The sequence below is a fragment of the Schistocerca piceifrons genome, chromosome 10, assembly GCF_021461385.2.
Source record: "Schistocerca piceifrons isolate TAMUIC-IGC-003096 chromosome 10, iqSchPice1.1, whole genome shotgun sequence".
Taxonomy (NCBI): domain Eukaryota; kingdom Metazoa; phylum Arthropoda; class Insecta; order Orthoptera; family Acrididae; genus Schistocerca; species Schistocerca piceifrons.
Genome location: NC_060147.1, coordinates 71889290 through 71901505, shown reverse-complemented (window position 1 = coordinate 71901505; position 12216 = coordinate 71889290). Strand labels below are relative to the sequence as shown.

The following is a 12216-nucleotide window of genomic DNA, read 5'->3' as shown; positions in this document are numbered from 1 at the left end:
ACCAGCTTAACTATATGCCTACCTTCATCCTCAATGACCAGACAGCGATCATTCCTTCACATGTTGTTGCGAAGTTCTTTTGCTTCATAACACGTTGAGGTATGTAACTAATAATAATTCAGTGTCATGTATGTGTGTGAAAAGAAATGAGTGTTTTGAGATTACCTGCTTCTTTAATCGACGTTTAAGTAGTAATTCTTAACATTTGTTGCTTATCAGTGAATGTTTACACATGTGTGCACTTCTTTCTTCAGGTACAGTGTTATTATCTTCAAATCAATAAATCTTAAGTTTGAATGTGTATAGAAATGTGCCATCAGTCAAGTTTTCTGATTAATGTGCATCACAAATTTATTTCCTGCTTTCTCTTTTGTTCGTAGAATCGAACACGTTGAATTTTGAGCTAAATGTTACTCTGACCGCACACAACGGTTAAATGTGACTTCCTTATGAAGAGTGTGTGTTGGTCTGAGAAAGCCCTACTCAACAAACACACAATCAGAAAAAACTAAAATTTTATATGCTAGCAATAAAATTGTCTACATCAGTGTCACCTTAATTATCTGGTATTAATGTAGTATTGGCAGAGGGATCAGCAGGAAGGGGTTGTACTTGAGATGAGCAAGGACAAAGGGAAAAAGCGTACGTGTCTAGCGTAAGGAATTATTTTGATCTGGAGAAAAGCTGGAGTTTAGCTTGATTTTTACCATAAGTTCATTGTAGACGGAGCACAAGCTAGGGTTGGACAAGGATTTGAAAGAGAACCAACTAGAAGTGTTTTGGAGAATACCAGTGACCTGACGTATTCTCTTCCTTATTCCAGTGTGAACACTGTTTTCCTTCCTCTATGGAATATCAACTAATTACTTTATAAAAGGACTTGGGTGCGTTCGAGAAACAGAATACAAATGTGGTTTCGTTTCAAAATCAGTGCCATAATTTATTTAAAAAAATAAAAGCCTTGTACAAATTTCGACAATAAATTAAGAAATTTCTGTCCATCAGTAATTACAAAATGTTTGAAAAAATTAAAGAACGCAATTGAATTATACATGAAATTAAAATCTAAATTAATCCAAAGAAGGTAAAGAAAGAGGCTGTTATTCAATAAAAGTATCTTCGAAATATTACGTAAAATTCAACCAAACAAAGTAATTATAGAACTGATATACATGCTAATTTACAAGGCAAAACGAAAACGTAACATCAATCACACGCTTGTTTTTACAAAACGAGAAAAAAACGCACTTTCTCCAAACACCCAAACAAAACGAACAGACTGTACAGAAAACGTATCGATCAATAAATAAACATCACAACCATACACTTTCTTAATGCTTATGTCGTATACAGCTTCTGTAGAATGGTTTCTTGGTTTGTAAACTAAAATACGAGTATTTTTCTTAACATCCGAAGGCGTAGTTTTTTTAACAGTAACCGCTTTCGGAAAAGAGTAAAACGAAAACACAACGAAAACTTATTTTTTTAACAAACAACTTAATAAATATCACAAACATATAAGACGTGTACTTGTTTTTTTTTCCTCGTTGGGAGAACATTGTTTTCTTAACTAACGTTGAACGAGTAAAATATACGAAGCAAGAGCTACTCTACTACACATATTAATACTTGGTTTTTTTGTTTGTTCAGGTTGAGCACTAACTACGGCAACTGGATAGTATTTTGATGCTACGGTGATTGCGGGAGAGGAAGGGAGGGGGAGGTGAGAGGGAGAGGGCATCATTGTTGGGAGTAGGAGAAGTAGACCATGTTATGAACTAGAGGGAGGAAATTTTTTTTTGTCATGAGGACCTTATGTCTCTGAAAAGGACGTACGCAGTTTACCTGGATACGGCGGCAGTTTCAGGAACCGGAAGGCGTGTTTGACGAGACAGCGAAAGGGGGAGAGGTGTGGGAGGGGAGGGCTGTCCCTCCAGCTGAACCATCTCGCTCCCGCCTGGCGTCTCAATGGAGACATAACTCCTATTGGGGATCGGGCTTCCAGCTTGTTAGCGAGGGAAATACACGCGTACGCAAAGTTTACGCGTGTGGGAAGACGCACGTCTCGACGTCAACACCGGCGCCGGTCCCTCTCGCTGTCGATGCGAGTGAGAACAGGTAGTGCCAACCTTAACGCAACAATAGTCCCGTCCACCACGTTCCACGCTAAAAAAGGTGGTTCGAGCGAGGCCAATTCGTTCCTTACGAGGGTCGAAGTCCGTACCATTAAGGTGGCCTGCCTGCATTTGCGATTCCACCACTGACAGAGACAGGACTTTCTTGCGTCTTCTGTCGCCTTGGAGACCACTAGTTTTTTCTGATGTCTCCGACCTTGGAATATTAGTGACCAAATAGGCAAACCGGAATCTCCCGTTCGCTGCAAAAGGAATTTTCTCTCTTTGCAACTCTCAACAGTCTTGCGGAAAAATGAGAAACATGCCTTCGTTTGAGGAGACACTTCGATGTTCACCAATTCTCGCATGTACCAGAACGTTTCGCTCTACGGCCACATCATCCGTTGAAAACGGGAATCCCGTACAATATATACAATCAAGAATACAATGCTCACACAAATGACCCATACCGAATGAATGGCCAGTTTTTTGTTGTAATTACACCACAGAAATGTCTATCGCGATGGTCATATCAGAGCCAAAGCATGGACATTACTCGATCTTATATACAGAAAAAACTCTCTTCCTCACAGGTCCTCTAGATTGGAAAATTTGCAAATTTTGAGACGTGGTTTGGCTCGGATATGCCACAGCACCTCAAGTACACAAACTGTCCTGCTATTTAGAGCAGTGGCAGAAGTTACTATACTCAGTCACCTCCAATCTTTACGTCAAAGTTACACATTTATCAGCCATTTTCGAGCAAATGAAAGACTTTAAGCTAGGTTCCCAGAACTATGGTGAGCAGTAGAGAGATAAGAGCTCATCGAACTCCCTTCCCTACTTTAAGGAAAAGTTCATCTCGCGGTTACCACGAAAATCCGGAGTAATGGTTACGATTTTAAAGCTTTGCAAAGTGCTTAGACCGTACAAAAAAGTTTTTGTCTGCAGGTACAAGCAATGTCAGAATCAACAGTTAACGTTGTCATTCGAGGGCAAATGTTCGCAGCTGTCTCAACAGTTTTTTTAATCAGTTCAAGTCTTAAGCCAACCGGGAACGACTGAAATCCTTACTGCCTTCCAGATAACAATGTAAGACACACCTTAACTAATATTGATGGATTAATAGCTAACAGTATATACTTCGCTACAACACATGCAGTATGCATTACATTCATACACAGTAATGGCTAATAATTAGCAGAATCTTTTGTGCTCACAAGTGAGAAGTAGAGGAAAGATACATTCTACAACATTTCTACACTTGTGAGTTCTCTTCTAAGTACACATCTCCTGCTTCGAAACTGAGCGCTTATTGTCCACGCTTCGTACTGTGAAATCAAGTAATCTGAAAACACTTTGAACTTTCTTTCCACAGTTCCGCTTCGCTATAGGTGTGTCCACGGCACGGGAAACTGAACTCGGAAGCTCGAACAGTGGAAAAAAAATGCAGAACGTCGCTTTGAAAGAACGTTCTACTCGAAGCACAGCACAAAAAGGGCTAAAATGTCCGGCTTTGAACATTGGTATACAGTGGAATAGTAGTCCTATGATACAAGGCGGGCGATACTCGGAGGTACCTGTAACAGGCGGTAACAGAAACAAAGCGAGGCACCTGACGCACGTGCACACCACGTGGCGGGGTTCGTGTCGCCTTTGCACTCGTCCCTGCGTTCCACTCACAGTCGGCATCTTGTGGGGGTTCCCCGGCGACGCCGGCGTGGTCGTGGTCGTTGCGAAGTCGGCGCAGGTGGAGGTCGGCAGTGGCGGCTGGCAGTCGTGAATGTGTATGTGTGTGGCGGCGCTGGCGCTTCGTACGCAGCAACCGCACACGCACACGCATGCTCACGCACTCGTAAACGCACGCATGCAAGCGAGTCAGCGAGCGTACCCTACCTGTGAAAGAGAAACGAGACATGTCACATTTCTGTATATTTGAACGAAGTGAATTCTGCAGGCTGAAAAAAAGATATCAGTGGACAGGTTTGAGCGTGTGTTGTGTAAATCTCTCTCTGTACAAGCAGCGCAGAATCTGAGTAGAGACAAAAGTTTTCCACCTTCTTCAGTATCGCCTCTTGATAACGGAAAACTTCGAAAGCTCGAGTCTGTACTCACACTCAGTGACTTAAACTTCTACAAAATTCAGAGTTTTATAATTATACAAAATTATTTACTACCACAAGGATCAGTGCTGTTACCCTTCCTTCATGCGCGAGGAAAGAAACTGCAGTTGACAGACATAACTGAACGTCCGTGACAACATCAAAAGTTTTTCTGAATCAGGACTCGAAGAGGATGAGGCAGGCATCACGTTTCGTTGACATCGAGGGTGGAGAGAGGATCTGAAGGAGGGTCTGGGCACAGTTTCAAGGAACCAACTGGCTTTCATCCCGATGAATGATGGTGACTAACGGCAGTCGATTCTATGTGGGAAGACGTGCACCAGGTATGTGAGAAGCTCTCGAAAATAGAAAACATGAGGTTGAATGAATTGCAGAATGGTGCGTGGAGAAGTGATGAAGGTATGGTTGCTAAATAGCGTCTGCTGAAAAGCTTTCGGGATTCCTAGCTATGAAAGAAAGGAAGGAAGATTAGGGTTTAATGGCATTGAGTATGAAGCTACAGCTCCAACTCGGTAAGGGTGCGGAAGGTATGAAATGTGTGTTATTCCAAAGGAACCATTATATGCTTTTCCATTAGTGGATTAGACAAAGTACAAAAAATATACATTTGGATTGCAGGACTGAGATTTGAGCTACTCTGCTTCAAAATTTTAGCCCAGTCTGAACCACTGCACTAACTTGTCTCTTAATTGTGTGTAAATCACGAGCCAATGATTAGGAATGGAAAAAAGTGGGCTATGATGGAGACCAGGAATTGGAGCATCTTACATACAGGATGATCTGCAGGAAATGATCCCTGGGGGAGTAAGGAGCGAAAAAGCTCATGTGAACACACGGCTAGAAATGTGTTCCAATGCAGGTGCACCCACTTGAAGGTGGAGATAAAAGATCTTAGACAGTGAAAGTGTGATTGAAAGCACACATGAGAACACTTAGGAATATTCTATACATACAAGTGCTTTAGTGGCACGGTTGCAGCTAATGGTCGGTACCAGATCAGCCTCAACGTATACCCAATGCCAATTTTCAGCCAATCTAACTGTAAATATGTTAGTGGTTATGAAGCTTATTGGCAGATTAAAACTGTGTGCCGGAACTTGGGACCATTGCCTTTCGCGGGCAAGTTCTGTGAGAACGATGCGTGTGTCGTGTTCGGGTAACTCTGATGGTAGAGCACTTGTCTGCGAAAGTCAAAGGTCCCGACTTCGGGTCTCGCTCAGGCACACAGTTTTAATCTGCCAGGAAGCTTCATATCAGCGCACACTCCGCTGCAGAGTGAAAATCTGATTAAGTTAGTTGTTAGTCCGGATTATTTTAGTGTGTTCGTAGGTGTGATAGATGAGGCAAAAAGATGAAATGTTTTGTGTTGGATAATATCTGGGATGGTGAGCAGAGTCGTGGCGTCATGGTTTCACAACTTTTCGACGTGTTTCTGCTTGTGTTGAGGCAATTTCGCCTGAAGATGACGAGTAGGAAATTCATCGAAACGTTGCGAATACACGACGTCAGGACTCGGCTGATAACCGTAGAAAATTTCATCATTGAAATTCGCGGAGATAGAGGACATTCCCATGTTGCGTGGTATTCTAAAATGAAGAGCATGCGCTAACATAAAGAGGGAAAGAGAACGCTGGCAACATTCCGTTCGTTGTGAAGACGCCTGTGAAAGGCCAGGTGGGGTCGTACAGTCCACGATCGACAGCGGTAAATGAATCACCGGAGCGCAGGCATAGCCGTTTAATTGGGCGGTCCGGACGGGCAGGAAACGGACGTTTTATAATTTTAAACGACGCGCCGGACGGCCGAGTTATTGCCCGGCAATTACCCGAGGTAACGACCAGGTGTCGCCAGAGCAGCCTACCAGGAAGACCTGCCTAGCATTGCGATAGGCGCCAAGAACGGCGGGCGGTCAGAAAATTCGAGGCTCGGTTGCGGTCTGGCGACTTCAGTGGTGGACCGCGGAGTACTAAATAAAATTCGGCAAGATGTAGGGGTAAAACACAAGCGGCTAAAAGTTATCTACAACTTGTACAGAACATAACTGCAGTTATACGACACTCGCTGAATACGGAAGACAAGCAGTGCTTGACAAGGGAGTGAACCGGAGTTGTAGCCTCTCCTCGATTGTTGTTAACTCTGTATATTGAGCAATCAGTATAGGTAGACAAGAACGGAATTAAAATTCACAGTAAAGAAATAAAAACTTCGCGGTTTGGTGATGAAACTGTAACTTCGTCAGAGTTGGCAAACGACTTGGAAGAGCAGTTGAACGGACTGGAAAGTCACTTTGAAAAAGGTTAAAAGGTGCATATCAACAGTAGTAAAACAAGGTGAAGTGATAAAGAGACCAGGAAACGACACACTAAAAGTAGGCGATGACTTTCGCTATTCGGATATTAAAATGACGATGGCCACAGTAGAAATGATGCAAAATTCATTTATTTATTTAGTTTTAAGAAGAGAAAGGCCAATGATCTCTCGATTGCAGGTGCACATCAGGCTAAAACTGTCACGGGAATAGGCGATATCCTGCGAGTAATAAGGATAAGCAGAGTGTGTGTACGTTGAGTATTTGGGTCTGACGAGAGGGTTGCAGTTGCGATGACCACTCTGTCCGGCTGGCTCAGTGGTCAGAGCATCTGCATAGTAAGTGGGAGACCAGAGTTCGAATCCCGGTTCGGCATAAACTTTCAGATTTCCTCATTGATTTTAATTAACGCCTACTCGCAGCCAACGTCTGTAATTCCTTTGTCTAATAAGAAAAGGATTTTTGCATACGATAAATTTGTTAATATCGTGTGTAAATACAACTGTTATAAAATCTTTCATGAAGATACTTGTTTACAGGATAGTCTTGTACGGGAGTGCAACGTGGTCCCTAAGCTGTTACACAATAAGAGATTAGATGCGTTTCAATGTGGTTCGACAGAAGTGATGAAATTAGATGCGTAGATCGAAGAACTGATGAGGTACTCGCTCGTGGGGAAGAAACTGTGGCCTTCAAGAGGGTATCGGTTCATTGGATACTTCCTGGTGCATCAAGGAGCCGTGAATTTCTTAAAAGAAAGACGTGTGGGGCTAGAAAGTCACTATGGACATTGGATTAGGATACCAGAACCCAAGACTGCAAGAGGAACTGATGCTGATGCAGTTGACAATGTCTACAATAAACAATGTTAGAAGAGAAAGATGTCAGGGAGAGATGTTATGTAAAATAACTAATTGTTTATGGCGATTCTTCATTCCATGTTATAATAAAGGAATTAACCAGCACCAGCGCGTGGTCTGCATTTTTTAAATAAAGCACAGTGAGTTTCAATGTTTATCCTCAGTACTCTGAGAATATATTTGTTTTAAAGGTGTGTGTGTGTGTGTGTGTGTGTGTGTGTTTGTTCTCTTTATTCTGTGCCGCAGTCGTCATTCAGGTCTGCTGTGACGAAAATGGTGTAGTGCTGCTACCGTCAACAGAAGTGCAGTCAGTTACGGTGGTGGAAACTGGAGCACACTAACGGCAAAAGTTGCATTGTATGACGTTGGGGCACAGAATCCGGAACACAGTGTTATTAAGAAAGACAGGCAGCAGGAACTGTTCATGGTTTATGACTTTTTGTTCTGATAGAAGTTGTGAACAAGATACTTGTCCCTGCTTGTTTACTAAAAGAGGTCGTTTTGTGTACCTATTGGCCTTTCACTGTGTGTGCGCCATCTCGGTGGGGCTTCAGCAAGCCCCTGTCAGACGGGAGAGTCTGGAGGCGGCCCACTCACCTGCTAGTGCACGCCGCCCCACGCCGCCTCGCCCCACCGCTCCTAGTTGTTGTCGCCGCCTCCACCCGCCGCTCCCGCCTGCTGCTGCTGCTGTTGCTGCTGCTGAGCCGCCGCCGCCGCAGCCGCCGCCGCTGCCGCCTTCTGCGCCTGCGCCTGCTTCTCTTGCTCGTTCAGCTCCTTGATGGCCTGTATCTCCTTTTTGAGCTTCATGCGCCTGTTTTGGAACCAGATCTTGATCTGGCGCTCCGTCAGACAGAGCGCGTGCGCCATCTCGATGCGCCTCCGCCGCGTCAGGTAGTGGTTCGTGTGGAACTCCTTCTCCAGTTCCAGCGTCTGGTAGCGTGTGTATGTCTGCCGGCCTCTTCGGCGCAACCCGTTGGCGCCTGTGAACACAGAAACGTACGTAGGGATTAGGGGGTGAATTTAGAGTTCCTCGCTTAATCGTGCGTCGAAGTCTCCAACGACACACAACGTGCAAACAGATAAACTCCTTTACTTAGACACTTCTTAACAAAGAAGTTGGCTAACCTAAAGGGCCTTCATTAAATTTGACCATTAAATACTAACTGCTCCGCCGTACATGATCATGCACTCACGCTAAGCTAATGAGAATTGGCATCACGACCTTTGCATAGAGAAATCTTTCATTTTCTTGATGTAGAGTGGTTTCATTGTGAGAATTATTTAATGACTACTCGATAAAAAACTATTTCTTAAACAAGGAAAGATACGTTAAGGAAACAAATACGGAGATTCTGCCTGTCCTGATAACTCAGAAATTTGTGACCACGAAACGTATAAACAACGGACTTCTCTTGAAAGTAAAGTTTTTAACAAAGAAAAGCACTAAAAAAATGAGTTAACATAAAGTCTAAGAAGAAAATTTCACTTCAACAGAAGCACTATATTATATGCATACATGTAATGTGGAGCAAATTTTAATACCAGAGAGAAGTCATTTCCTAAGAGCGTTATCACTGGATTTTGCTATAGTGTATATGCAATAACACTAAAATTGCAAATAGTGCTCACGACAAGGTAAGTGGTTAACATATAGTATTCTACACTTATTAGGGTGGAAAACTACAAGTAAATCTATATTAGTTCTTTACCTTCATTTCATCATCGACGCTCAGAGTACGGTTATTTCATAGGACAATTTCATTTTACAGAAGTTTATTTGGCATAATAAATACGTCAATTATGTCACCTCACTGGAAAAATACAGCAAGCATGTGTACGATGTAGCAGCACGTATTGGTTCTCACTTTTTTCCGACGCATTCATCGTCGTTGCAGTCAGTGTCCATCAATTACTTGTGTAAGTATTTAGAGATAACGGTGTATCCTCATATTATTTGCAAATGATTTGCTACAGAAGTGTCTGCTCTGATCAGTGTCAATTTGGGTAAAACTATTTTGGGCACCAGGCCTCGTAAGTTTGTAACAGTAACACCAATAATAAACAAAACTGACGCTTTGAGCGTCTAAGCAGCTGGCATTTTCAAGGAGGCGAAACTGCCACAAAATGCAGTATCATCGCCCTGAAGATAACAGCTGCAAAGATGGTAAAAACGCGGTTTTTGTTCGTGGTTGAATGAAGGCGACATTTTTCTACTTGAGCTGTAATTTTTGTTAAAGCCTGTCCGCGAATATATAAATAGTTCTGGCGTAAATAAACTACTTTCCAGGGTTTACCATAAGCAAAGTCCATCAGTCGGAAAAAGGCAGCGAAAGACATTCTCTGAGCATCTTTTTGAGATGATTTATAAACAGTAACATTTTCATTGCAATTAGCCATCGCAATCGGTAGTACAGTCTGATTTCGTTATTTTCATGCCTACGGCGCCTTGCTCTGGGTAAACACAATAAAATGACTTTTTTAAGCAGATACTAGTTGCCATTATAAATTCTACAGCTTAAACGGGAAAATGTCGCCTTTATTCAACTACAAACAAAATCGACGTTCCTATCGTCCTTACAGCTATCAGCTTCAGGTTGAAACTACTGCAGTTTTGTGGCCGTTTAGTCACCTTGAAGAGGACCGCTACAAAGACGGTAGCAACGTCAGTTTTGTTTACGGGTTGTTTTTAGCTTTCTTTCAAGCATACACATTACAGACGTTTCTACTGCCTCTGCAGCTATGATCTTCAGGTTTTAAATGGTACAAATTTTGTAGCAATTTCACGGTCCTGAAGAGGACGGATACAAAGATGGCCGAAACGTCAGTTTTGTTTACGGTTGTTTTTGGTGTTAGAAAATGAGACGGCCTAGCACCCAAAGTGATGTAGTCAAGAACGATAGTCACTTTGGGCCGATCTGCTGACGACACTCGCTCAGTATAAAACGTAATATTGCGGCATTCTTCCTGTAGCGTGGGTGAGACGATTACAAGCGATGTAGACGGGTGAAAGAAATCTCTATAGAGAGGTCTCGTCGCAGCCGGCGCGTATACTGCGCGCAGTAAGCTACGGCGGGCCTTGACAAGGCCGTAAGATAAGCTGCCAGCACTGGCGCGCGCTTACGCACTCGCACAGTGGAGTGTGGAGTTTACGACGCGGCGGCGGCAGCGGCAGCGGCGGGCACGTGTCGTGTCTGGCGCCTATTTGCCGGCGAGCAGCGGCCGGCCGGCTGGAGGAATTATGTGAAGGATTCCGGAGCGGGGCTCTACGTCATCTGGATGGCCGGCGTGGAACAACAGCTGCCCGGGTAGAACAAGGGAGGCAGTTACACGGTATACGACTGCACGTCTCTGGAGCGGCAACGAGTCCACCCGTAATGAGTTATTTCAGATACCGTTCTTAGTGCTCTCCGCTTCGTAATGATTCTCATGCTCAGCGAAGAGACACACCTTCCATCGCGTCGTCCCGTTTAGTTAGACGTGGGTTGAGACAGTATTCGCTCGTATCTCGATGATCTTTTCTTAGGAGGGAATGTTTGTCGACTCTTTTAGGAATGTACGGTCTCTGAAATTTTAACAGTAAATAACACTGTGATGCAGAACGCCTCTCATGTAGCGTGTGCCATTGCAGTTGATAAGCATCACCGTGGCGTTTTCACACTTAGTAAATGAACCTGTAACGTACTGCCGTTCTTTGGATCGTTTCTATTTCCCCCTGCAGTCCTGCCCGATACCGATTCCATACCAACGAGCAATATTGGTCGAATAAGGCTTTTATGTGCCACCTCCTTTGTGGGCGAACTACACTTGCTGAGGATTCTTCCAGTGAATCTCAGGTCTGCTATCTGCCATATCTGCAATTAGTTTCATGTGATCGTTCCACTTTAAATCGCTCCTTGCGCTTAGTTACACATATTGCATACATGTGAGTGGTTAGAGTGATTGTACGGCAGTCGTTTACTCATACAATGGCGGGTCATCCGCACTGAGCCTATTTATATGCATTTCCTTAGATTTGTTTTTATTTCGAGGGTTAATCACCAACCAGCACCAAGCGACGATTCTCTGAGCTCTTCTTGCATCCGCTACAAATTTCTGGAGTCGTGACTTTTCTGTATACAGCAGCGTGGCCCGAGAAACACTCATGGAACTTTCGATGTTACCACCAGGTCATATACTTACTTGAAAATAGTGTAGAAAGCTTTGTTGGGACGTGGATATGTTCGTAAATATTTCCCTCTACAAGAAAGTAAAAAACGTAGTGTTGAGATGGGTTAACATACACGCTATATTTTAAAGAAAGGTGACAGCCACCATTGAAACAACGCGCTGAGGCTAGTCCATCCAATAGATGAGATTGCTTGTGGGGGAAGGAATCATTAAGCACTCCGTCATCAAGCCACAAGTGGCCCATCGGGACCATCAGACCGCCGTGTGATCCTCAGCTGAGGATGCGGATACGAGGGGCGTGTGGTCAGCACACCGCTCTCCCGGTCGTTATGATTGTTTTCATCGACCGGAGCCACTACTATTCGGTCGAGTAGCTCCTCAATTGGCATCACGAGGCTGAGTGCACCCCGAAAAAAATGGCAACAGCACATGGCGGCTCGGATGGTCACCCATCTAAGTGCCAGCCACGCTCGACAGCGCTTAACTTCGGTGATCTGACGGGAGATCATTACTGTCATTATGTGTATGTATCTCCATTGCAAAAACATTTTTTGTTGTTACACCTATTTTTCGTCGTCTTCCAAAGTGGGCATGATCGGTCATTGTAGAATTGGGCTGTGAGTGGGAATAGTGGCTCTCAGTTA

The 12216-nt window shown here is 43.8% G+C and overlaps 1 protein-coding gene across 1 annotated transcript in view; it reads right to left on the bottom strand.

Annotated features, from left to right (window-relative positions):
- Positions 1–1023: 1023 nt before the first annotated feature.
- The window catches only part of LOC124718792 (homeotic protein ultrabithorax-like), a 903761-nt gene continuing 892568 nt past the window's right edge, over positions 1024–12216 (bottom strand). The window contains exons 3-4 of the mRNA XM_047244398.1: positions 8003–8385; positions 1024–4010 (exon numbers count right to left, since the gene is read on the bottom strand). Of these exons, the coding sequence (XP_047100354.1) occupies positions 8045–8385 (341 nt within the window). The 3' untranslated portion in view covers positions 1024–4010; positions 8003–8044. The remainder of the gene's footprint in view (positions 4011–8002; positions 8386–12216) is intronic.